The 25,419-nt window shown below is 39.6% G+C and overlaps 1 protein-coding gene across 4 annotated transcripts in view; it reads right to left on the bottom strand.

Annotated features, from left to right (window-relative positions):
- The window catches only part of furina (furin (paired basic amino acid cleaving enzyme) a), an 84,626-nt gene that overhangs the window by 39,083 nt on the left and 20,124 nt on the right, over positions 1-25,419 (bottom strand). For all 4 annotated transcript variants that reach the window (XM_076882760.1, XM_076882763.1, XM_076882762.1 and 1 more), the window contains exon 3: positions 2,929-3,027. In XM_076882760.1, the coding sequence (XP_076738875.1) occupies positions 2,929-3,027 (99 nt within the window). The remainder of the gene's footprint in view (positions 1-2,928; positions 3,028-25,419) is intronic.

Here is a 25,419-nt window from a genome sequence, read left to right on the forward strand (position 1 = left end):
AATGGATGTATCCATCCATCCATTCGCTTCCGCTTATCCTTTTCAGGGTCGCTGGAGCCTATCCCAGCTGTCATAGGGCGAGAGGCGGGGTACACCCTGGACAGGTCGCCAGTTTGTCGCAGGGCTAACAATGGATGTAATCAACTTTAATTTAATGCAAGTGTAAAACAAATGCACAGAAATCAATTATTTTTCTACAATATTTAAATAGATTCAACATCTCAGGAAAAAGTACTATAGCTTACTAGGGTGTATATTAGACTTATTAGTTACTATATACAATAATGGATTTCTATACATTTAATCAGTTGGCCACTTTTGTTGTAAGATTCAGATAATTATTTATTTATTAAGTTTTTAAATGACATAAAGAAAAATATTTATTTGTGCCCCCCTTTCTCTGTTAATGCCCAAACTGGTCCCCGACAAAACTTTGCTAGACCCGCCCCTGCACAGTTACCAGCCGTCAGCTATGTAGAAAAGGATCCTGCTGTTATTTGTCTCTCAGAAACAGTTCATAACTTCCCTTCAACTCATTCATGTCACCTAAAAGGTAAACCTGTTTCTCCATCACCTGTTCAGCTCTGATGATTCAGTAAGGACATCTCCTGGTTTCATCTTCATGTTTCCCTCTCATATCCAAACCGATGTCATGACCAGCAGCTTTTACAGCTGTGGCTCCAGCAAACATCAGCTGATACTAGAAAGTAATATTAAATACATTCTAACAGCTTATCAAGCTTAAACATGCTGCTGTTGTTTATACGCTGTTCTACTCTTTCTGGTGCAAAATGGGTGATAAACGTCTCTTGTTTGTGATAAACAAACAAGAGACGGGACTTGCGGCAGAAGAGCCGATCAGCTGATCATTGATCAGTTTCATGTTTGAAGTAATAACAGGAGAGGAAGGAGGAGTGAATGAGAGAAGTAGATGCAACTGCACAGCAAAGACAGAATAACTCCAGCTTTGTGTCTTAATTCTAGCTGAAGTACGGGACAAATCGCTTCCTTTTCACCTCAATATGGAACTCCAATGGCCAGTCTAGCTGTGGCTCAATATATCAGTTGTTAAGCTTAACGTGGAAATACTATGCAAACATTCAGGGATGAACTTACACACTTGCTTTACTTCTCTGGGACCGTTTTCGCCAAGATGAATTGCCGCGGTTAGGAAGCATGTAGCGAGGCTCCAAATGCTCCAACAGACCGCCAACAGCCGCTCTATCACGTGACACTTACTGCTCCGATGCACCGATCTGGGATACGCCAAGTAACGTGTTTTGTGAGGTGATTTTGTGATACTTCGGATCAGATTACATTTTTTATTTCTCTCCGATATCCGATCCAGTAATTTAGGTCAGTATCGGACTGATACGTAATATTGGATTGGTCCATCTCTAGTTTTAAGTGTCTATTTTCAAAATGAACGATTTTCTTTTATTTAGAAGCATTAAAAACAATCCTTCAAACATTCTCTTTCTCACTTGCTTTCCCAAAGCCATGAATGCTAATTTCACACCCTTCCCTTTGTCCCTTCCAGTGGGGGGTAGGACACTGACTCATTTTCACACTAACCTCAAACTCCTACAAAAAAAGCAAGAAAACACAGACATGTGAATTTACAAATTACATCAGTTAAGGAGGAGGAAGAATCAGGTCGATAGAGAAGTGCATGTTCACCTTCCAAGCCCTTGAGTAAATGAGGGAGAAAAAAAAAAAAAAGGGGGGGGGGGGGGGGGGGGAGGAAATTGTTTGGACTGACAAACCAGAACCAGAATAAAGATCTCTTACATTTTTTTTAAGTTAGATTATTATTACAATGCCAAACAATAAAAACAGAATGACTTTAATATTGAACATATGGTAATAAAATGCAAGAAAATCTGCCTGCACAACATAATGGGGTTGTCATCCGTTTTATCAACCTAATTGTTCAATATGTTAAACACGTTTCTTCCCCATTATCCCAGCCCATGTACACTGAACAGCTACTTTATTTGGTACACAGTGGTTTGCCTACGGAACTGCTTTAATTCTTCATAGCATCGTTTCAACAAGGTTGCTGGAAACGTTTCTGAGGTTAGACAAAATCAATGTGCAAAACCAACCGAAATTGACACCAAAGCACAGTTTGTTCACGCCAGCAGATGTGATTCTCTTTCGGTTGTGTGGGAAAATCCCAGCCTTTCTGAAATAGTCAGACTGGCCTGACTGACACCAACAATGATCCAAAAGTCACTTAAATGAATTTTCTCCCTCATTATGACGCTCAGTTTAACCTTTGTCTTGATCGTACCGACATGACTAAATGCACCGAGTTGTTGCCATTGGACTTTCTGATTAGGTATTTGTATGAACAAGCAGTTGAAGAGATGTACCTAACAAAATGGTTGGTGAGCCCACACAAGGCACTAATCTTATTAAAAAACAAACAAACAAAAGCACCAGTGCCATTATTTAGGTTTGTGTATGGAAATAAAACTAGTGTAATATTTGTGTTTGTCTTAAAAGCATTTGTTTATCTGTTTATGTTCTTATGAACTTAGCAAGAGTTTATGTTCCCCCATTTCTGACATTTTAGATGACAACCCACAGCAAATGATTTTAAGAGATGGCTTTATATTTGAAAATAAATAAATAAATAAATTTTAAAAAAAAACTACATCCAAAGTAGGATTTATAAGCTTTAAAAGGAGCCCAGAGAGTGCGGTTTACTAGGTCAAACACAATTCTAAAGCCCGATTCACTACAAAGTTCTTCCAAAATGCCAAAAAATAAACCCCAACACTGCAAAAATCCATCACACAAAGAGCGCTCTAGCATAAAGCAGCAGTTTCAACACTTCACACCTAGTCAGTCACCATTACATTAGAAACCAACAGACTTCCTTTGCGTGCATGACTTTAGCACCAAAAACAAATGTCTTACCTTGGGATCGTTTAGTAGACGGACGTGCGTCCCCCTGTGATCCGACAGTGATCTCTTCACCACTGTGCGATGCCGAAAGTGATAATAATCGCCAAATACCTGCAGAGATGAGGAGATATGATCCATTATCACATCAGAGCCATTTAAGTCTCTCTGTAGTCTGATAACAGCTCTTCATATGATAATAGGTTCAATAAAGTATGAAATCACTGTAGTCTCTATCCTTTCATATTCTCGACCAATAAATCAATATTTTCAGGAAGATCACAACTGTGTGTACAGAGCCAGTGCAAAGTCAGGCAACACGCAGCTGGCAGTTAATTTATAAAATACACAGGTATTGGTATGACCTTCAGACCAGTTATAGAAATATTTCATAAATATAAACATATGCTCATATAAAGAGTACACGTGGTTACATAAAATTCTTAAAGAAAAATGCAACATAACAGATGATTTAAAAAAAAAAAAAAAAAAAAATGTTTCTATTTACTACAGTCCATCTATAAACCCATTTTGGCCTGGCTTATCTCTCCCATCTTTGCAACCATTTCTCTCCACATTTTGCAGCACCTAATTAGGCTAATGGGCTGCCAGCAATGCATGACACGATGTACTCGCATTGTTTGTGTAAACCTACCGCACCCCACTCATGGTACCACAAACTTGACTTACACATTACTCATTGGGAAATCCTATACGTGACCCATATTCCTCTGTAATCAGTCCATTAATACAGTATGAACCTAGGTTATTAATATTGAGCAGCAGCACACTTGGGAGAACAAGTTGTCTAAGCAAATGAAAAACACTTCACATCACAGCAGAGCAGTTTCAGAGGGAAAGAAACATGGTGGCTTTGTTTTACTTTATTTTTTTAAAAAAAGGTATATATTTAAAAAAAAAAAAAAAAAAGAAAGAAAAGAAGAAGAAAAAAAAAAACACTATAATAACCCATTATCACATTGATCCTTGTTTTCAAAGCCCCGCATTATGAAACGATTTAGTATGTTATAGAAACAATGCAATTAAACATTTTTTTAAAAAGGGCTATATTTAGTAATGAAAGTAAAATGTTCTCGGGTGGTGGTAATGAGGCGGTGCCTGTAATTAAGCTTTTTTTTTTTTTTAAAGTTTAGTTTGACTTTTTGTTTTCAAAGAAGGATTTCCAAAGCCAGTTTTGAGTGTTAAAAATGTTGATGGGTAGCCTTAATTAGGAGTGGAGAACAACCATATATAATCAATGTGTCTGCCTGAGCCCGTTAGTCACTGCGCGCTACATGGACTGTTGATACAGTCTAATGAGTGATGACTAAATAAACTAACTAAATGAATTAATGGTGAGAATCTACACATCCCAAAAATAAATTAATTGACACTGAATCCAATTTTATAGTCCATTACCAATTTAAATCATCTTTCAATAAAAAGAAACTGACTCAAGGGGGAGGTTTAGCTTGCTTTTGTACTAGTTCTCTACTGGTGTTTTGACTTTCTGATCAATTATTAAAGCAAATGTACTCATCAGTTAGAGCAAAAATTACCAATGAGTTTTGGAGGAAAAAAAAAAAATACCCATTTATGTTCCAACTAATCAAACAATCAAAAAATGTATTGAGTAGCAGCTGATTTTCCCCTTCCTTATGTTTCTCCTCAGTTTCCCTGCTTGTTCCCGCTCGGCATTTGTGTGATTTCTCTCCAGCTGCCACTTGCACACTCTTGCACTGATCCACTAATCAACCTCCGGCTGGATACATTCCGGCTCTTCACTCGATTATCTCACACATTGTGCAGTTAGCCAATGTGTTCCAAATACAACGGACAGCTTCTAGTTCAGTTTTTTTCTTGTGCTACCAAGCCTGCCAGCCCTGCCCCCTCTTCCACATCCACTCATAAGCTCAAGGGCCAGCTACGCTCTCCTTCCTGCTCGCTCCACCTTAAGCAGTTTCCTTCCTCATGCTCATCCTGGCAATGGTACTGTACAACAAATTCAGTTCAACTGCTCATTCTGCTGGAGTCCTGCTTTTGGTTCTCATTCGGCTTCTTTATATTCTGAACCGTTAACTAAAACATACTTACACATTTTTTTGTGTGTGTTGTGTGTCCCAGTAGAGATTGGTGTTGAGCTAAGGTAGTGCAACACTCCTCAACTCTAAAACAGATACGGCTCAGCCTACCAACCTCCTCTGCTCCCATTTAATCACAGTAAACAGGCCAATTCAGCCTGGCTGACACAAAAAGCTCCTGCACACAAAAACCAAAGGACAATAGGGAGGCAATAAGCGAGAGGGAGGACACACTTTACAGTGATATTTAGCTCAGAGGTGGGACTACCAAAACCACAAGTCTCTGTGTGCAAAAATCATTAAAGAACAAGTCTGGATATAAAAGCGGAGAGAACACTGACAACCAAAAGGCATTAGCCGAGCCAACCAACCCTTTTCTGAATAAAAGAATGAAAGCAGGTAGCGTGTCCATTGTGTTTGCCAAGATAAGAGCCTGGGAGGCTGGACACTGATCAAAGACATGGGCAAAGAGTGGCAGGATTCATTAAGCAACCTTAAATAACACCAACATCAGTGAAAAGACTGGCTGAATGGAATAATTGAAACTCATTGCAATGATGGTCAAAGAAGATAAACAAGGTTAAAAACAAAACAAAAGAAAAAGTCACTGTTATCCAACTTGGGAAACCTTTTAATTAAATATATGTGTCTGAAATTTTTATTTCCATAGGTCATAATTATTTCACTTTAAGGCATCTTGTCATCAGATTTTTAGGAAATTTGCAAAGTTATGCCAACCTCCCTACAAAAAAAGGAAAAACAAAAGAACGCCAATCTGGCCTGTGATTAGTTTTTGGACAAAAACACCTTGCATGCACACACATACTCGAGCAGGGACAAAAAGGTCAATTCCCCTGAAAACATCTCAACTGTTACAAATGTATGCGCACACATACACTCACCCACACTTAACCAAAGGAAATCCATTCCAGTCCTGTTAAATGTCTACCCTGCAGCTTAATCATCATCATCAGGCAATCAGCAACAAATCTTAAGAGCTTGTGTTTAACAATTTATCTCAGGATCACACTGTTTCTGTGGGGTTTTAACTGCTTTCCACTGAGAGAGAAAGGGCCATTTACAGCAAAGACACTCACGTGGAAAACTGATCTGGTCCACAACTTCTGATGCGATAAGCTGGGCACCGCTGGAGCACGACAGACTTAACCAGTGCTCACCTAGTGGCCTGTTACTAAAGTGAGGCATTAATCCATCAACCTCATTAATATGCATAGTAACAGACAGTGGAAAATTACTGTCTGCTGCTTTGTTTGCACGTTGGCTCCCTCCTCAGCTGCCAAATTTACCTTTTGGGCAAAGCACTTATTGAAAGGTTTGGTATCTCATCTCCAGAGGCTGTTGACACAATTATGTTTTACAAAGAGCCAAACAATGTCTGGAGACAAATTGGGAAAGAGGTTTGGGGCTGCAATAAGACGATAGCAAACAGTTTCGGATGCTGTGAACATCGAGCCTGTGGATTTTTGAAAATCCCATTCAAGGGGGAGCCATCATTGTGGTTCAACTATGGACACATCAAACCACCCCACACTTCATTTTCATTGCGTTTGATTTAAGAGAATCACAATGTAGGACATTACCATATTTTGCTCGTGCATCAGTGAGCAGAGATAAATTGAAAAAAAATTAGACTTTCATAGGACAAGTAATCATCCTAAAATAGTTCAGCAACTTGTTTATTTAATGAGGCTGAAGTCCAATTACTCGCTGCGGTGAATGGGCAGAACAGGGCACAGATGGCCACAGTGGCAGCTGGATATAACAAACTGTTTCTTAAAAAATAAATAAATAAATGAAATAAAATAAAGACAACAACAGAGTAGACAGACCAACCCGAGCTCCCCGCACACACCTGAAAATGGGCTTTCACAGCTGGTCTATGTTTCTGCCAAACCGCATTTAGTCATTACATGTTCTCTCCTCATTGTTTGCCCCCTTAATTATTTTCCTAGCACACGGCGTCTCTAGTTACTCATTAACCTTTAGTTTTATTTGGCAACTATGCTATGCATTTACTTAATAAGAACGCAAGCTAAATCATCACCACAGTGGCTCAATGGCACTGTTGCCCCACAGGAAGAACAGTGTTTTGAAACCTAGCCACAACAAGGCTGTTTTGTATAAGATTTGTATGTGCTCTGTGTTTGCATAAACTGCCTCCAGTTTTAACCCATCCTATGAGGATCTAAATGCAGACAGCAAACATTTTGCACAAGTTAAAGAAAATTACTCAAAAAAACAAAAACAAACAAACAAACAAAAACACAACAACACTTGCTTCAAACTTCAATTTAACATTTTTTGTTTTCTGTTGAAGAGCTGTAAATTAAGCAGTGGGTAATTTGACAAACAAAAAATGTCTAAATTAATATAATACAAACTGGAACAAACTGTTAAACATATGAAGCCTTACAAGGTAAAAGCAAGCTACCTTATTTATCAACAACCAATCCATTCTCAACAAGCTACCGCCCTCATTCCTCAGCTCTGTTTATACTGTAAACAGAGATTATAATTCTTGGCACAGTCGACCATTCAGTCTACACAAACTGTTTTGAAGAACTCTGATTAGCTCATTTAATGTTGAACAAAAAAAAGAAAATGGATTAAATACAGAATTGACATTTCTGTACAGAGGACAGGCTGATATAGGCAGTTTCAATATCTACACTTGAAAGAAAAGAAAATGACCCACAGAGTTAAGAGAGCCTAAGTTTAAGTGCTAACGATTTAATGATTAAGCTCATTTTGTATTATGTGTCTGGATGGGTTAATGTGCAAAACAAAAAGGTCAGGATGCCCTCCTTTAGCAGATGATTAACCTTCTCAGGGGTCTGCCACTTGGCTTTTGTTGGCTAGTTGGGGACCTCTGATGAACCCAAACACCTACATCCACCTGCTGGCAACACAGCAGGTGGATGTTGGCAGATTCTGTTCAGTAATGTAATGCAATACTTGAAATCCTCGTCACATTTTTACTTCTTGTTAACCATTGACTACACAGTAAATGCCAATTTTTTTTATTGACTAAAATAAATAATATTTACACTGATGCAGTCAAATAAAATACTGATTCTCGCACCTTAAATTTATGGCAAGCCTCTATAATAACAATGCAATAAAACAAAAGAGGCAACTATTGTTTGCCTTCTAAATTACTTAATAAAAAACAAAGAAATATTAGCTCATTATATGCTCCTTTCTTATTGAGTCCCTGCAGAAATGACGGACTCAGCATCTCGGCCACTGCAGCACAACCTCAACTTTATAGAGAGGATGAGCGTGTAAAAAGTTTACAGTGTCATTGCAGGAGTGCTGCAGGGCTGGTAGCTCACGGGTCGATGCATGCTGTTCTCAGATGACTAACTCCTTGCAGTGTCTTTATGGTGCTGTGAAGGTAAAGTCAGAAGCGCAGGACAAGACACATACACAGCTGCTCTAACACCCCAAGTCCCAGCTGCACTGAGTTTGTACAGACTAACATAATCAATTATAGAAAAGCCAATACATCTGAGCAGTAGAAATCCAATCCATCTGTGCAATCGTGTTATGATATATGGAGATATATATGTGTATGTATATACACACACACACACACACACACACACACACACACACCCCTACCTTTAGGTATTTAGCCCCATTTGTGAATCACATTGTTTCCTCGAGTGTCTCCATGGTCACACATTAAAAACAAATGTCTGAAAAAGTGAAAGGAGAAAAAAAAAAAATGCCAGAATGTTCTGGCTGAATACTGAAGACTTACTGTGAGACACTGAAAGCTGTCCTCAGGATGAAGTCAGATAACACGCTAAAAATGAGCTCATCCTGAGCACAACTACAACCAGCAGGTGCTGTAGGGAAAATGTCTGAGATAAGCATTCATGAAAATATTCTCAGAAATGAAACAAGGTTCATTGGATGATGGCTGACCGCAAAAAAATACCTTCAATTATTAACCTTTATTTAACCACCAAGTAAAAATAATTCAGACTTTTTAAAAGAGCTTTGTGGGTCCAGATAGGCAGCATTGCCATAGCATGGTTTTTGATGCGATGAGTTGTTGAGTTCGAACCCAAGACCTTCCTGCTGTGAGGAAACATTGCCAACCACAGGACCACTTTAGCATTGTTCAATTCAATTTGATTTATACAGCACCAAATTACAAGGCACTTTGCACTGTGGGGAAAAGACCCTACAATGATACAACAATATACCCAGAGATGGTTGAAGAATTAATTCCTCAGCTGTCTTGGGACATGTGTGCAAAAATGTATCTGGGATTTAACTGTCACAGATAAGATGTTTAAAAAGCTATATATATGTGAAGGTCTTGATATTCATTGTGCTTTAGAAAAAGAGTGAAGTATGCACGCGTCACCATTTCCTGAACTGGGAAATTCATCTACTGAAGGTTTTGATGTACAACCAGCAGTATTCACAAGAAACACAAAGGTAAAGGCAAGTGCAAGATATGAATCATCCACAGCAGATGATTCAGACTAAAATAAATCCGCGTTTGTCCAACAGCCCATTTTTTTGTATTCATTCTGATAGCAGTGGTGGCACTGTAATATTGTTCATTACTCTCCCAGTAACATTTTACTTTCATTAATATTTAAAATTACGTCTAATTTATTTTGCTGTAAACACCTCCCAGGCAGCTACAGTGCATATATACATGCACACTTTTTTTTAAAGCAGTTCACTAATGCAATACAATGTCCCAAGCAGGCATAAAGTGATAGTCTAACTCGAGCAGTCGTCTTGCATTGATCCTTTTAATTGTTAATAACAGAGCAAAGAATTCCCTCAATCTGGACAAAAGATTCAATTAGAAGAGTGCAAACATGCTAAATTACTAATCGAAAAACTTGGCTGATGTGAAAACGTCCCTTCTTGTTAACTGAAAGAACTATACTGAAATAAATATCTATAATGTTAAAAAAATAAATAAAAATAAGGCACATGTGTGATTATGCTCGTAGAACTTCTAACATGATGAACCTCTAATGACAATTGTGCACTCTCTCTTACAGCTGGGAAACAAACTACTTTTCATGATCAGCCTGCTGGAAATCAAAGATTGCCCCATTAGATTTGTATTAACAGTTGAGAGATAATCTCTTTAAACCCATCAACAACTCATGCAGATGCCTTGATGAGCTCTTCCTCATTAGTGGACTGTATCCATCACTGGTGTGTGTGTGTGTGTGTGTGTGTGTGTGTGTGTGTGTGTGTGTGTGTGTGTGTGTGTGTGTGTGTGTGTGTGTGTGTGTGTGATGAGGTGGGAGCATTGGGGCTGGGGGTGTCTGGAAAGGAAAGACATCTATACAGAGATGGAGGAAATTGGAGAGGGACAGAGAGGAAGCAGGCTTTTATCACAAGGGAGGCAATTCTATCAGTGGGAGAGCAGAGTGTATGATTGCTTCTGACACTGCGAGGGAATACCAAATCTAATCTGAGCTTTCAATCTGTATTAAAAAAAAAAAAAAAAAAAGTACAGAAAACTGACCAAAACAGTTTAAATGGAGAAAATGATGCTCTTTAAAACCAAAAAGATACCAGGGAGTCATTTTGCGCTTCGGGGTTCTTCCTATTTTGCCCCCCTTTTCCAGCAAACTTCTATCTTTTGCGGTTATTTCGGTCTATTTCACAAATAAAAATTAAAAGTAGGTTTGAGTGAACAAAATCATACTGAACAAAACAGGTTTAATCTTTTGGTTTTAGAACGGTGGTGATTTTCCTCTTACTAAAACCTTTATTGGTGTCTGCAAAATCTCTATGCAGAAACAAATAATAATCCTGTTATTGTGTAAATACACTGTTGTGGCATTCTGGCTAAATAATTACTTAGAGACTGGAGCTCAAGGTTGCGAAGTTCATGAAAGACAAAAGGCGATACACAGCATTTATTCCGGTTGCAGTGCTAAAACAGTGAGCAACAACACTGCTGCCAAAACAGGAAGTAACTGGTTCTGCTGATACCTTCCTCGTCCCTCAAACATTTTGACATCTGTGCAGCCTTGTGTATTACAGTTTCTTTGAAGAACTACAGCTATAAAGAATGGATCATTACAACAAAATTTCTTTCCTGCTACTACATTGCTGTATAACTTGTTAATGTTCAGCTAAGCTTAAGAGTTGGTTGTTTGTGACGATATATGTAGCGGCAGTTCAATGATATTGCCACTTGTTTCAAAATAATTTGGTTGTGGCAGTCATATTAACACAGTTATAAGGCAGTTGGTAGAGAGCCGCTTTGCAGGCTGTGCTGTACAGGTATACAAGCAGCTCTGCATAAATCACACCATCCTGCTTGCCTTGTTTTTGAATATATAAAGCTCATTGTGCCCGACGCTCCCTACCACAGTAAACAATACTCTGTGCAAGCAGCAGAGCCAAACCACATGACAAACTGCATATGGTCATTACTGTGGAAACAAATGCGTTTCCATTTTTTTCCCCCTTCATTTTTTGCAAAATTATCTAGTCTTATGAAACAGCAACATTTTCATATGATAACTGGCCATGTTCTAATGCAGTATGAAAAATGCCCCAACATGGTTGTAGCGGTTTGTCTGGGTTACCTGAAACATTCTTGATAGCACTCTACATGCAGCAAATGTACACTTTTTAGGAAATGGAGAAAATAATCCGCATGATGGGGTGAAATGTTTTGGGGGGTTTTCCCAGCTCTCAAAAAGGTCACACCATTTCACATTCATGAAGATTCTCTTCCCCCCTTAACACTGAACAAAGTCAAATCTGACAGTGCTGAGAAGAACAGAAGATGCACCATGAATTCACTGGCAGGTAGTTTGCTTCTCAGCCCCAAAGGCCCCCTGTCAGGAGTGCTGGAATAAAAGCTATTATATAAGGAGACATGAAAGCAGGGTGCAAAAAAATATATATCTTGGATTGGATGCCATTAATATGCACTGATGAATAACCATGAGCGCTGATATTAATTCTGCAATGAGTCAGATTACCGCACTGAATTAAACGATTAGGCTGAAATGTAGGTCTCATCACCTGGTTTCTGTTTTATTTTTATTTCCCTATTTTAAGGTCAGTTTATGATGTACATGCAGAGGTGATGTTCTTTACGGGGAGTTTAACAACTGAATCTGAAGTTAACAGTTGAATCTGAAGTTAACAGTGCATCTAAACTAGCAAAGTAGCACTTGGATTGTAAATTCTAAGACCACAAGGATGCGCACACACACACACACACACACACACACACACACACACACACACACACACACACACACACACACACACACACACACACACACACACACACACACACACACACACACACACACACACACACGCGCGCACGCACGCACGCCTCTGTGCTCATTTCAAATATAATGTCAGTAATAACTTGTTGAATTTCTTCCCACCTTCCCCTCTTCCTTGCTCACACACACAGACTCTCTCACACACTCACTGAAGATGGTGCAAAAGGTGATTGCCAGTGGGACAGGGGCTAATAAGATTTAATTCTGCAGTCTAATTCTATCTCCCCTTTTAACTCACGGAGCAAAGATAGAGCACTCCTGCAAGACAGTAATACCAAACAGGCTCTCCCCCCACCACCACTGATGGACCGCTGGGGCCATGTGAGGAAGCTGCACTCTCTTAATTTCCATCTAAAACATTTCCATCACTGTCCTCTCCCTCCACAGAGGACTGAGCATTTTAGTCTCTGCACCTACCACACCACCACAGGTAGCTGAGCCCTCTGCACTTCAATTTAAAGGAGTGTCATGAGGGTCTCCCCAAGGTGCATAGCAGCTGCATTTTAAGAGTGACTTTGAGGGAAATTGTGAGGTGAAGGCCATTTCTTTAATGAAAACTGCCTTAAGTTAGAACATTTCTTGGCTATTTTTGATGGCCTTAGCACAATATGGAAACTCTATACTTCAAGCAGCTTCTCTCAATATATGTCTGAGAGTTGCTCCTCTCAGACTTTCTAAGAACAATATTTAACACTGTTCATTAGACTGGGCTCATTTTGACCATTTTCTGAGTGTTCTGTTATCTTTGACTAGTCTGGACTCTATTGTGTGAACAACAAGTAAATTATTCACCCAGAATATCCTTAATCATTATTTGTTTGTTTATTCCAGTACATCCTGCTACACAGTGTTGGCATTAAATACTGCTGCCAAGGCCCGAGGCTGTATGCATTAGTCCATGTGTGAGATCGCCCTGTTATTCCACAACAGTCACTGACTCAGTACTTCTCAATGCGCCATATGGGAAGTCGGGTGAAAGATCGCAAAACAAGACACAGCACACATTTTGAACAGGGGAAGCCCTTAAAGCCTGTTTGTTACTGCTGCTTCCATGGAGACTGAGATTCAGTTTTGACAATCTGGTATCTTTTAAGGGGGCGAGAAGGGCAAGGGAAGGTGATAAAGTATTTGGTTTGTCAAAATAAGAACAGCCTAGGTGAGTAAGGAAAGGGATTATGCACACTGGAATTCATCCACAAGTAATGTGGTGTTATTTTTAAGTGCAGCAGGGCTTTTCAAAACATCACCCAAACTAGACACAACCGCTGTGCATTTGATATGGCATGCTTTGCAAACATTCATGATTTAAAAAAATAAATAAATAAAAATGTTGAGCACATATTTCAGGCTGAATAGCCGTCTCATCAGTCATTACTTATCTGTACTGCCATTGTCTTGCTTGAGGAAAGACTACACGCTGGGGCTTTGTGCTTTTATGATGTTACAGTAAAGGTGCTAATTTGGGGGGAAAGTCTTCCTCATCAGTAATGGGCACCTGGTGCCTTATGGGCCACTACACACATGCACTCACATCTTTCATCCCTTTAGCTTAAATTTATTTCAACATCAATTTCACAGATAAACGTGCAGCAATAGGCAAGAAATTGATGGTGCCACAAAGTGTTCCGGCGACTACTCACACACACACACACACACACACACACACACACACACACACACACACACACACACACAAAGAAGTTGTGAAATATTTCTTCAGAAAACTGCTTCCAAGTAACTGAACAGTCTAAATGAGGCACCAGCATAGTGAGGCTCATCAGCAGCAGTGCATAAATGCATATTACAGGCACACCCACTTTCTAGCTATCTGCAAGAGATTTAAAAAGAAAAAAAAAAAAAATCTTAAGCTCTGCACTGATATCAAAGTTTCCCATAAATGAACTGCATCGCAACTGAACGGTACCAGGAAAAAGCCACGGACCATTTCTGAAAGCACTTTTGATATTTATCTGTTGTAAGAAACCAAAGGACATCCTGTAAGTAAAGGATCATTTCCCCGAATATCTCAGTCATCTTTAAAGTAGATAGTACAGGGAAAGCATTTTACACTTAGGTTTTATGTAGCGGATAATGGCTGGCTGGCTCTTCTAAGGAATTTTTGGGATGTCTTTTATATTCAAATACATTCAAAAGAAGATTAATAATCACAGTTCAACGCATCGACTTCTGAGATTTGACTTTCAAAGAAGATTTGTTCCCCCCCCCCACATCTAGTTAGAATAGTTAAGTATAAGCATAACCTAAGTCACATCCAGTCAACTTTATTGTGCATCTTCCAGTTTGCAAAGAACAAATCTGTCACATCACAGCATACGACACAAACATCCCCATCGATTCAATATCCAAAGGTGAGTTGGATGACATCCATTAAAAGGTTTATAGATCAGAAGGGACATAGAAACAAGAAAAATGTAGATTCCCAATTAAATTTACTCACTTGTAAACAGATTAGAGCAGGGGTCTCGAACTCCAGTCCTCGAGGGCCGCTGTCCTGAAGCTTTTCCATGTGTCCCTGTTGCAACACGCCTGAATACACTTAGTAGGTCATTAGCAAGACTCTATAGAATGTGACTGCATGCTGAGGTGGTGATTCAGCCACTGGATTCATGTTACAGCAGCTCATGAGTGAATGAACATGGTGCAATAAAAGTACTTTTAGAAGTATATTTTTCCAAACACTTACATTAACTTAAATTTACTTGAATAGGGTTAGGGGTTGCCACTTCAGCATGCAGTCAAGTTCTATACTCTTGCTAATTTTACTCATTTTACTCAGGCGTGTTGCAACAGGGACTCATGGAAAAGCTTCAGGACAGCGGCCCTCGAGGACTGGAGTTCGAGACCCGTGGATTAGAGTGTTACCTCCAAAAATGATGTGCAACAAGGACAGGGTTTTAGCGTTCTCAGTCACCTCACCATTCCTATCCTTGGGGCATCATTGTGTCAAAACAGGTGACTTTTATACACAAGAAGTCACACTTGGTAATGGGTTGATCCGAAATCTTTTTAATACCCCAAGAATTGTATATTCATCAGTTTTCTTCAACTTCGAGCAAGAGCCTATACCTTGACAGTAGAGGTGGGAATCACCATACATCCCACGATACGATATTATTGCAATTTTTAAAAATATTTTGCGATATTCAGATTCTGTACATAAAGGTAAACTTTATCAATATTCATTTTATCTAATATCAAAGTCTCACACTCAGTCTTTCTCTCATTTCAGTCAGTTTTATTGTTGACAAACTGAACGGTTTGTATTACAGTCTAGTCCAACTTAACTGAATGCAACCATCTGGTACAATTATAGCTATTCTGAACTATGCAATTTATGAAAACTATGCAGCCCCTTCAGCAACTGAAGAATTTGAAAGTAAATTAAAACAAAATATAATTTTACATTAAATAAAAAAGTTTTAAACTTAATTAAAATAAAACATGTCTTAAATTAAAATAAGTAAACTGTCATGTTTATTGCTGCCAAAAAACAAGTTAAACACATTTGGACAGTGAAGGAATGTCAGGATTCTTGCTCAGAAAAAGGAGCTGATCATGTTCCATTCCACAAAAACTTTTTTGGTAACAAAATATCGATTTCTGCTGTCCTTGTATCGATACATTATTAGCAGACAAAATATCACGATACTACACAGTATGGATTTTTTTCCCCCACCCCTACTTGACAGGTCACCAGGCCTACCTTGACAGCACCATTCATACTTTCATTCACACCTATGGGCAATTTTAGATTCACCAATTACCCTAACCTGACTAACTGCATGTTTTTGGACTATGGGAGGAAGGCAGAGTACCCAGAGAAATTATGCAAACTCCACACAAAGGCCAGAGAGTGAATGTTAACACAGGACCTTCTTTGTGCTAACCACCATGCTGCCCTACACAAAGTTGTATGTACTTCCTAAACCTTACCAAGTTGTCTTTACTGCTACAGCTAATCAGTAAACTTACAGACTGCAGATTTAAAAATCTAGTAACCCGATGATATATTAGCCATTATTTTTTCCCCTTTTAGATGCATGAAACAGATTCCCTAACATTTGTTACGTTATTTACTCGTTTACTCTGGCCAAGTTGGCTTCTGTTGTGGTGCTCTAAACACTCATAACACTGTTGAAAGCCAACACCCTCCACATCTTCTCTTTACTTATTGTGTGGATGCCGTAGTGAGATGAGCATCCGTTCTCAGACTGGGAGGCCCGGGTTCAAATCCCGCTTATGTCAACATTTCTTTCAGTTAACAGTTAGACTTTTTTAACTCTTTTCAACACAAATTTCAGCTTTTTCACCACTTTTCAGCACAAATACCAGCTTTTTCAGCTGTTTTCAGCAAAAACCTCTTTTCAGCAGAATTCTGCTCATTCAACTCTTTTCAGCAGAATTTTCACCTCTTTTCTGCCCAAATTCTGCTTATTCACCTCTTCTGCAAAATTTTCAGCAGTTTCACCTCTTATCAGCACAATTCTCAGCAGCTTCTGCTCATTTCAGCAGAATTGTCAGTCTCTCCACCTCTTCTTTGTGAGAATGAGGTTGGTGCTGTGAGATGAGTAGCTGCCTTGAGACCAGAAGGGCCAGGTTCGAATCCTGCTCAGGGCAACATTTTTTTTTCAACTTCATACTTTTTCAGCTTTTTTCAGCAGACATCTTCAGCGTTAAGGCATCCACACAGCATTTTCGCAGGAAATGCAAATTTTTCTAGTTTTAATCTACTGTCCATTATAAATGCCAACATGATATATTGCCAAACACCCAATATTGGCTGATAATATCAGTCTGCAGTTAAACTGGTCAAGCTCTAACAACGAGTAGAAGTGAAAGTAAAAATGTGTGGGCACCCAAAGGGATATGAGCCAGGCTTTTCCAGCTATAAACCCAGGAGATTATACCGGCAGCATCCCTCCAACCTCATTATGAGGAATTTGCAAGTCTTTAAAATGGGATGTTACCTCCAAGCAGCCGACATAGTTGTAGCCCGAGCATCTGAGCACTGGTCCAGTTTATGGGGAGGAGAAGTCTTGATGCGACACAACAGACAATCCTGCCCATCATTACACAATTTCTTGCTGATCAATAGGTGGCAAGAAGGCAAAAATAAACTTAGCTGGCAGATAAGCTGTTTAATAAAACTTAAAAAAAAAAAAAAAAGAAAAAAAAAAGAAAAAGAAAAGTTGAACAAAAACTCCACAGGTGACCTTCACGTTTCGGTTAGCAACATAGAAGCTGAGCTGATAAGCGAATAAATCAGAAGACTAAGCGGAGTACTACGCACACGCTGGGTGTAATGAGCAAATGATGATTAGCACGGTAGTCTTATTTACGATAAGCCCGAGTGAAAATACTGTCAACAGCAATAAAGTAGAAGTGAAATCAGTTCCAAGCAGATTGTCAGAGAAACTGGGCCACCATGGCTGATGATGAACCATCATCATCATCATCATCATCGTAGGAAAGCACATCAACATAGAAATCACAGCTGTGCCCTGCTGCAGTCGCCACTGTTGCCATACGTGCTGCACCTCTTTGTTCCTCAAATATGAAACTGATGTGTTCATTTATGTGGGTGAATGTCAATCAACAAAATTATTCATAATTTCCTTACCCTAGACAGTATGAACAAATACACTCTTCCAACCAAATAATTCAGCAGTCGAGGGAAGATATGTTGAATGAACTTACAAAACAGAATTATTCATAGTAGACAGCACCATGGAGCAAAACAACTCGTGTCCACATTATGAGAATGAAAAGCAGTCACTGCCTTGTCAAGAATCATTAAACTCATATGACATGGCGGCCTTTATTTCAGCTCCCTGTCAAATAAAGATGCACTTGGTGTGGCTTAAAAATAATATCAATTACGCACTCATTCCATAGAGTGGAGAGTGTACAGACATTAAGCCTGTGTACTGCCTTGCATATTGTGTGTAATCCTGGCACAGGAAACATCAAAGTCAAGCCAAACATCAATACAGTTTAAGTAACACAACACTGAGTAGAGAGAACTGTGTGTGCAAGATGAATTACCAAAAGCAATTATAAGAATAATTTACTTGCTCACTTAAATTCACTGTCAGACCATATGGTCTCTCAAAATGTGTGTAAAGTGTCTACCACTGAAAGCTGACATTGTCAAAAGGAACTGTGGCTTTTCAGTGTACCCTTATGATTGGCACATCTTTAGCCAATAACCAACCGACTGACCACAGATGAGCAAATCCTGAGCAATCCTGCCTTCTAACTCTTAGGATTATAAATTCCAAAATAAACTTTATTGTACTCAATATGACCTGAAACTAGTGACTGAGATCAGAAAGTTGTTAGGAAATTGTTTACAGAGGTCACAGAGGAAACAAGCCAATGGGCCTTTAAAAAGAACACAACTTTAAGGCATTTCCACATTGGCTTCACTTTCCAGCCCCAAAAGCTACTTCCAGCTTTTAAACTGTCAGTGAATCATACTGTTGGAAAAGGTTACCAAAGTATTTCTACAGACTTGGGATGCCTGTCAATCCACAATAAGGCAAAAAGAGGAAACACTGATGCCGTGTACTCTGGGGCTCTTTTCACATCTTTCAGGATGTTTTCTTGCAACTGTGGTATTGTCAGTTATGTCAGTGAGTCTTTCCCAACATCAACGCACTCAACTGGCAAGTAAATTCCCGGTAACTTTATCCATCAGTGCCAAAGTTCTTTTCTTCAGCAATCACAACTTGGACAAAAAAAAAAAAAGAACTCACAATAAACGCAATAAGAAAAGTCCACAACGCGTGTGACACAGGTCTAAAGAGCACACTGGTAAATATCCTCAGCGTATTCATTCATGTCCTCTGTAGTGGACACACAAATCACCCAAAATTTACAATTTTCTTCGTTCTCAGGAGGACCTGCAGGACGGTTTCCTCTTAGGAGGAGGATTACTGCAAGTCGTCTAACGTGAACAGATGCTGAGCCATGCTCTGTCTGCACCTCCTCCTCAATCTCACTCACAGCAGGTGAGAGTGAAAACAACAGAGCTGCACATAACACAATCGCCGAATACTAGCAGTGACCTTAAGCAGCATCGAGTCGTACTGTGGATACTATTGGCACACTAATCAGATTCGAATCAAAATGCTCACATATCACCATTAAAGCATTGTACATTTACTGGGCACAGCTAATACAGGGAGTGCAGAATTATTAGGCAAATGAGTATTTTGTCCAAATCATCCTCTTCATGCATGTTGTCTTACTCCAAGCTGTATAGGCTCGAAAGCCTACTACCAATTAAGCATATTAGGTGATGTGCATCTCTGTAATGAGAAGGGGTGTGGTCTAATGACATCAACACCCTATATCAGGTGTGCATAATTATTAGGCAACTTCCTTTCCTTTGGCAAAATGGGTCAAAAGAAGGACTTGACAGGCTCAGAAAAGATGGATGGGCCCGTGGCTGGATTGGTAAAGGGCAGAGAGCTCCAGTCCGACTCAGACGCCAGCAAGGTGGAGGTGGAGTACTGGTTTAGGCTGGTATCATCAAAGATGAGCTTGTGGGGCCTTTTCGGGTTGAGGATGGAGTCAAGCTCAACTCCCAGTCCCACTGTCAGTTTCTGGAAGACACCTTCTTCAAGCAGTGGTACAGGAAGAAGTCTGCATCCTTCAAGAAAAACATGATTTTCATGCAGGACAATGCTCCATCACACGCGTCCAAGTACTCCACAGCGTGGCTGGCAATAAAGGGTATAAAAGAAGAAAAACTAATGACATGGCCACCTTGTTCACCTGATCTGAACCCCATTGAGAACCTGTGGTCCATCATCAAATGTGAGATTTACAAGGAGGGAAAACAGTACACCTCTCTGAACAGTGTCTGGGAGGCTGTGGTTGCTGCTGCACGCAATGTTGATGGTGAACAGATCAAAACACTGACAGAATCCATGGATGGCAGGCTTTTGAGTGTCCTTGCAAAGAAAGGTGGCTATATTGGTCGCTGATTTGTTTTTGTTTTGTTTTTGAATGTCAGAAATGTATATTTGTGAATGTGGAGATGTTATATTGGTTTCACTGGTAAAAATAAATGATTGAAATGGGTATATATTTGTTTTTTGTTAAGTTGCCTAATAATTATGCACAGTAATAGTCACCTGCACACACAGATATCCCCCTAAAATAGCTAACTAACTAAAAACAAACTAAAAACTACTTCCAAAAACATTCAGCTTTGATATTAATGAGTTTTTTGGGTTCATTGAGAACATGGTTGTTCAATAATAAAATTATTCCTCAAAAATACAACTTGCCTAATAATTCTGCACTCCCTGTATAGAATTTGTATAGTTGAGGCCTGATTGAAGTTGCATATCCAGAGGTTAAAACATAAATCCTACACACAGCAGCACAGTTGACATACACCTACTCAAACATGTAATTACACATCATACGCTGCCTACAGATACTAAACCAAGTCCGGGAGAACTGTATGTTAGAAACACCTGTGTTTGCTTCATGCTGTCAGAGAATGATGGAAAATGAGCACAACATGAAACTGATTGAAAGGGGATCAGTTATGTTACAGTAAATAAAGGGGTGTAAATAGCTACATGGACAACAGCTGTCTCCCATTCAGTAAACAATCAAAATACAAGTTAACCAGATGTAACAAGAAATACTCTGGTTCAAAAACGTAAATCAATGGATGCAACATCTGTGGGGAATTAAATTAAAGAACAATGTGTACAGTACGGAGGCAGGGCTGCTGGTAAAGTCCCTCCACACTGATGGTTGACCCACACACGCGCGCTTGGGGCAACTAAAAAGTTTGCCCAAAGAAAGTACTAAAACAATGTAAATTAGATGTCGTGACACGTAGGATCAGATGATTTATAACAGTGTGACTCAATTCATGAAGTATGGAAATTTCACAATTTCCAGCATAGCTGAAGCCATTAAAAAAAAAAAAATTTAAAAAAAATTGAAGTGTCAGTAAGCTGACTTCCCAGAGTATTAGACATAGCTTACCAGTTTAACCCATTACTTAATGCGAAAACTTTTTATAGACCATTTTTCCTCAGGTTTTGCACTGTGGTGGCATTTCGGGTCACATATTTCTATGGAAAGGAAAATTCCTTTCTCTTGAATAGCTCTGAGCACACAGACTGTTCAGCTGCCACAACTGCTGGATTAAGACTTCTGGCTGGCCAAACCACACTGCTGCATGGAGGCAAGGACAATGGCAGGAAAGCTGGCCACAACCATTTCCTCCAGACTAACAGACCCAGCATGGTCATTCTGTTATTTAAGAGATTCCCTCCCTCCTTCGACTTTTAATCCACATCATCTGGTTCATTTCCCCACAGTACAAGACTGCTCCGCTTAAAAGTGCAAGATCAATTAACATTGAGACAAAGATTCAATTTATCCAACTTTAAAAAAAAAACAACAAAAAAAAACCAAAACAACAACTTTAAATTGCCTTAGATTATGTCCTTTAATTACAATTCAACTGAAACTAAATTTTTAAAAGAAATAAAAACTGAACATGGGATCAAGAATTTGAATCAGATGACACCAGTGGGTGTTTCTGCCCATTAAGTCCATTTCACAAGAACAAGTCAGATCTTTGCTGTGCAAAACACTGAGTCAGTTTGGGTTTTGAAACAGGGATGAGTGCACCACTACAAAGATGAGGGCTGCTCTGGGTTTATAAGACAAGGCAAAGGGTTTAATAAAATTATATAAATAAAAAGTGCCCAGCCCTATCCTAGCATCTAAGAAGATTAATAATATACCATATATATGATTTCTGAGGATAAATGTCTTGTTAAAAGGAAATATGTCAGTGGTAAACAGAAAACCACCATGAGACACACATTTATAACTCCCTGAAGTTTTCCCTTCACTGACTAATATGTGACTAAGAAAAAACAGAAGGCATGTCTCCTGAAACCCTCAAAAGTTGCACCAGTATCTGAGTTACTGTGAGCTGGGACAACAAGAAAGAAAGTGGAACAGAACTAAGATAGACAAACGAGCTGACCTGGTGCCAAAAAAAGGATAATAAAAGGCTTCAGGCTGTGTTGTGTGCATTTGTTGAGGGGGGTTATGATACAGCTAGTATTATAGGTCTGGAAAGCAGTGGGAGGCTGACAGTTTTCTGTGGACTAAACACTGAGCCCACTTGCTGGGAAAGCTGCCTCAGAGTCAGCACAGAACTCGGCTATTTCCCATGCACCATAATTGCTGGTCTCTTGGTTTACTTTGTGCATTGGAAGATTGAGAAACGGCAGCACTAGACTCTGAGGGAAACCTGTGAACTGTAGTATCTCCACTGGCCCACAGCAGCATGCGACTGAGCAGGATGACGGGAACAAGTACTGTAGTCTGGACAACTGCCCTGAGAAGGAGAGCAAGCTACTGAGCCCCACCAACTATCAAAGCTATCAGAGTACCCCGTCCAAAACACTGTATTGTTCCCTGAGCTGAAGCTTTTCAGAAACAGATCCAAACAGATGGACACTTGTCACAAAACACCGTCATCACAGTTTCCTTTGCTACTCGTTTCCTTTGTATTGCACCAAATGCTGCTGGAATCTAACATTTTTAGGTTGTGAGAGCCCAATTCAGCTCTGAGCCTTTTTTAGCTATAATGTCTAGAGCTCTTTTACATGTATTGGTTGTGCATCTAGGGCTGTTGTGCAGTTATATTAGTTAAGGGAGACATGCTTGTATTGTAGCAGTCACAATTTCCAAATCACAGAAATGTAATGCGACATGCATCTTTAAAAAGGGATCAGCTATGATTTAGTCGACGCACAGCCTAAGGTGCACTGAGATTAAGTGGGGTTTGAAGTTCTGTGATGCTGTGATTACGTGTTGCCAACTTTACTCAAATTTCTGTCTTGCTACAGTACTCTTCCAACAGAAGTGTTCAGATTTCCTGATATAATACACAGAAACCGAAAGGATTTTAGCGTTTAAATGCCAGTTTATCTAATATGTAACTGTGCACATGTGTCTAAAGTTGCCAAAATTAGACAATCGGTCTGAATAACATATTTTTTAAGCTTATACTCGAACAGGTATTTTAATAACTGGCTGGTTAGACTGGCCCTCTAAGCTCACAGCGCAGCTCCTGAACCGTGCAAGAACTACATTCCCAGGATGCAGTCCAACATGATGGAGGTGGAGTTCATCTCCCTGTAGAGATAATCACTAAATAGTATCAGCAGTGACTGGTTAACTGGTCAGCAACACAGGAATGGCCAGAGCTGGCTGGTTTGCAGCAACATAACTTTAAAAACGATTAAAACAGCGAGTGTAATTCTGCTGGTCAGATGAAAAAATAAAATAAGATCACAAAAATGCTAGAATTATTTGCCAAATATACTTGAGAGGATATTAACATAACTGGGAAGCCAGCCCAAGTCTATCTGTGGGAATCACTATGTAAGGAATTATGGATCAAAATGATAATCACTGTTTGCAGCCCTTGAGAATATCAGGGGGGAAAAAAGAAAAAAAAATCTTGTTATTGTAGTTTTGAGTTGAACCAGATCGTCCCGTCTTAATGTAAATGGAAAAATAGATTACAGCTTGGACCTCTTTCATAACCATTAAAAGGGACACAGTCTTCCCCCTCAGCTGCCAACATCCAGATATGTACATAAAAGTATTATTCTCCAACAAACCAGTGGCAGCAAACTCCCACCGCCAAAGACCAGCCATAAAAAGAATCCAATTTAGCCAGCATGTCTTCAGTCAGCAAAATCATCATCCACAATAAAGAAGACGAGCGTCCTATCAATAGCGAGCATCCTGGGATTCAATTTCACAAACATCTGACGAGGTGGTGGGAGAGGGAGGGGGAGCTGCAACCCACTGATGCATAGCTTACATCAGCAATAAAATATTCATGAACACTTGAGCGTACACACCAACAACTGATACAGCACATTGATATGATGATTCCTCTTCCTTTGCAACATGGATAGATGACCTAGAAAGAAACCCTGTGTTTTACAGTCTGTGTCACTCGACTGCAGAGCTCAAACTAGCCAGCTGAGAGGACTTCCATGGAAACCAGAGAACAAAGACCCGATGAGCCCGTCACATCAATAAAACAGATGATATAACACGCTGGAAGGACAAACACTTTTTTTCCAAGGGATATCAACACACACAAAAACCCACTACCTCCAGCACATCTAAAAAATATCTCTGCAAAGTTGGCATGATAGCAAAACATTACTGGAAACACTCAAAAACAAATAAGCGCCTACTCAGAGTAAGACATTGCAAGCCAGGAACTCCATGGTGCATGATTGGAAGCTCTGAAAAACTCGGAAAAATTAATTCAAGGTGCAACAAAAGAGACCGAGAGGTGTTTGGTTGTTCGTGCCAAACAGTACTTTGATGAGAATTCTTCCAAGACTGACTCGGCCTGCGAACGAAAGCAAGCATACTGACGTGCTGGTTTCATTCGAGCCGACAAAGAAATGTAACTGACGGCAAAAACAAGATGTTTCTCGTCAATACAGTAAACAAACAAATTGTACTGGCAGCCACAAAAATGTGCTGTACATCATGTACGTCGCCAAAGACACCATCACATTTTTCAAAATCTGATTTTCATGGTGACCAGTGACACAAAACCAGACTCCTATCAGAGCAGAAACCCATTTCTCTACCTCTGGCACTGCTGTAAAGCAACACTACCTGTATCGCTGAAGATGACACCTTATGTGAAATCTAAACCCAGCATCTCTGCTACACTACAATCTAAGACCTCAAAAGTGTCGCATTTTAGCAGGACTCCTGTTTCAAAGGTGTGGGGTTGGAGGGGGGGTTCGCACGTAGTCGTTATAATAAAGCTCCACCCAAATGCTGCATTCCTCCCATGCTGCTGCCTCCATTAGGCTATTACAGGCTTTTAAACATTCACTTCATTGTTTTCATTGTAAGGGGCTTATCAGATCTAAGCCTTTAACCTTTTCAAACTGCAACGCAAATGACTGCTCCACCTCCCGGCAGCTTGCGTATCTCGACAACATGAGGAGAGGTAGGTCAAAGAAGAT

This window comes from Maylandia zebra, linkage group LG1, assembly GCF_041146795.1.
Source record: "Maylandia zebra isolate NMK-2024a linkage group LG1, Mzebra_GT3a, whole genome shotgun sequence".
Taxonomy (NCBI): domain Eukaryota; kingdom Metazoa; phylum Chordata; class Actinopteri; order Cichliformes; family Cichlidae; genus Maylandia; species Maylandia zebra.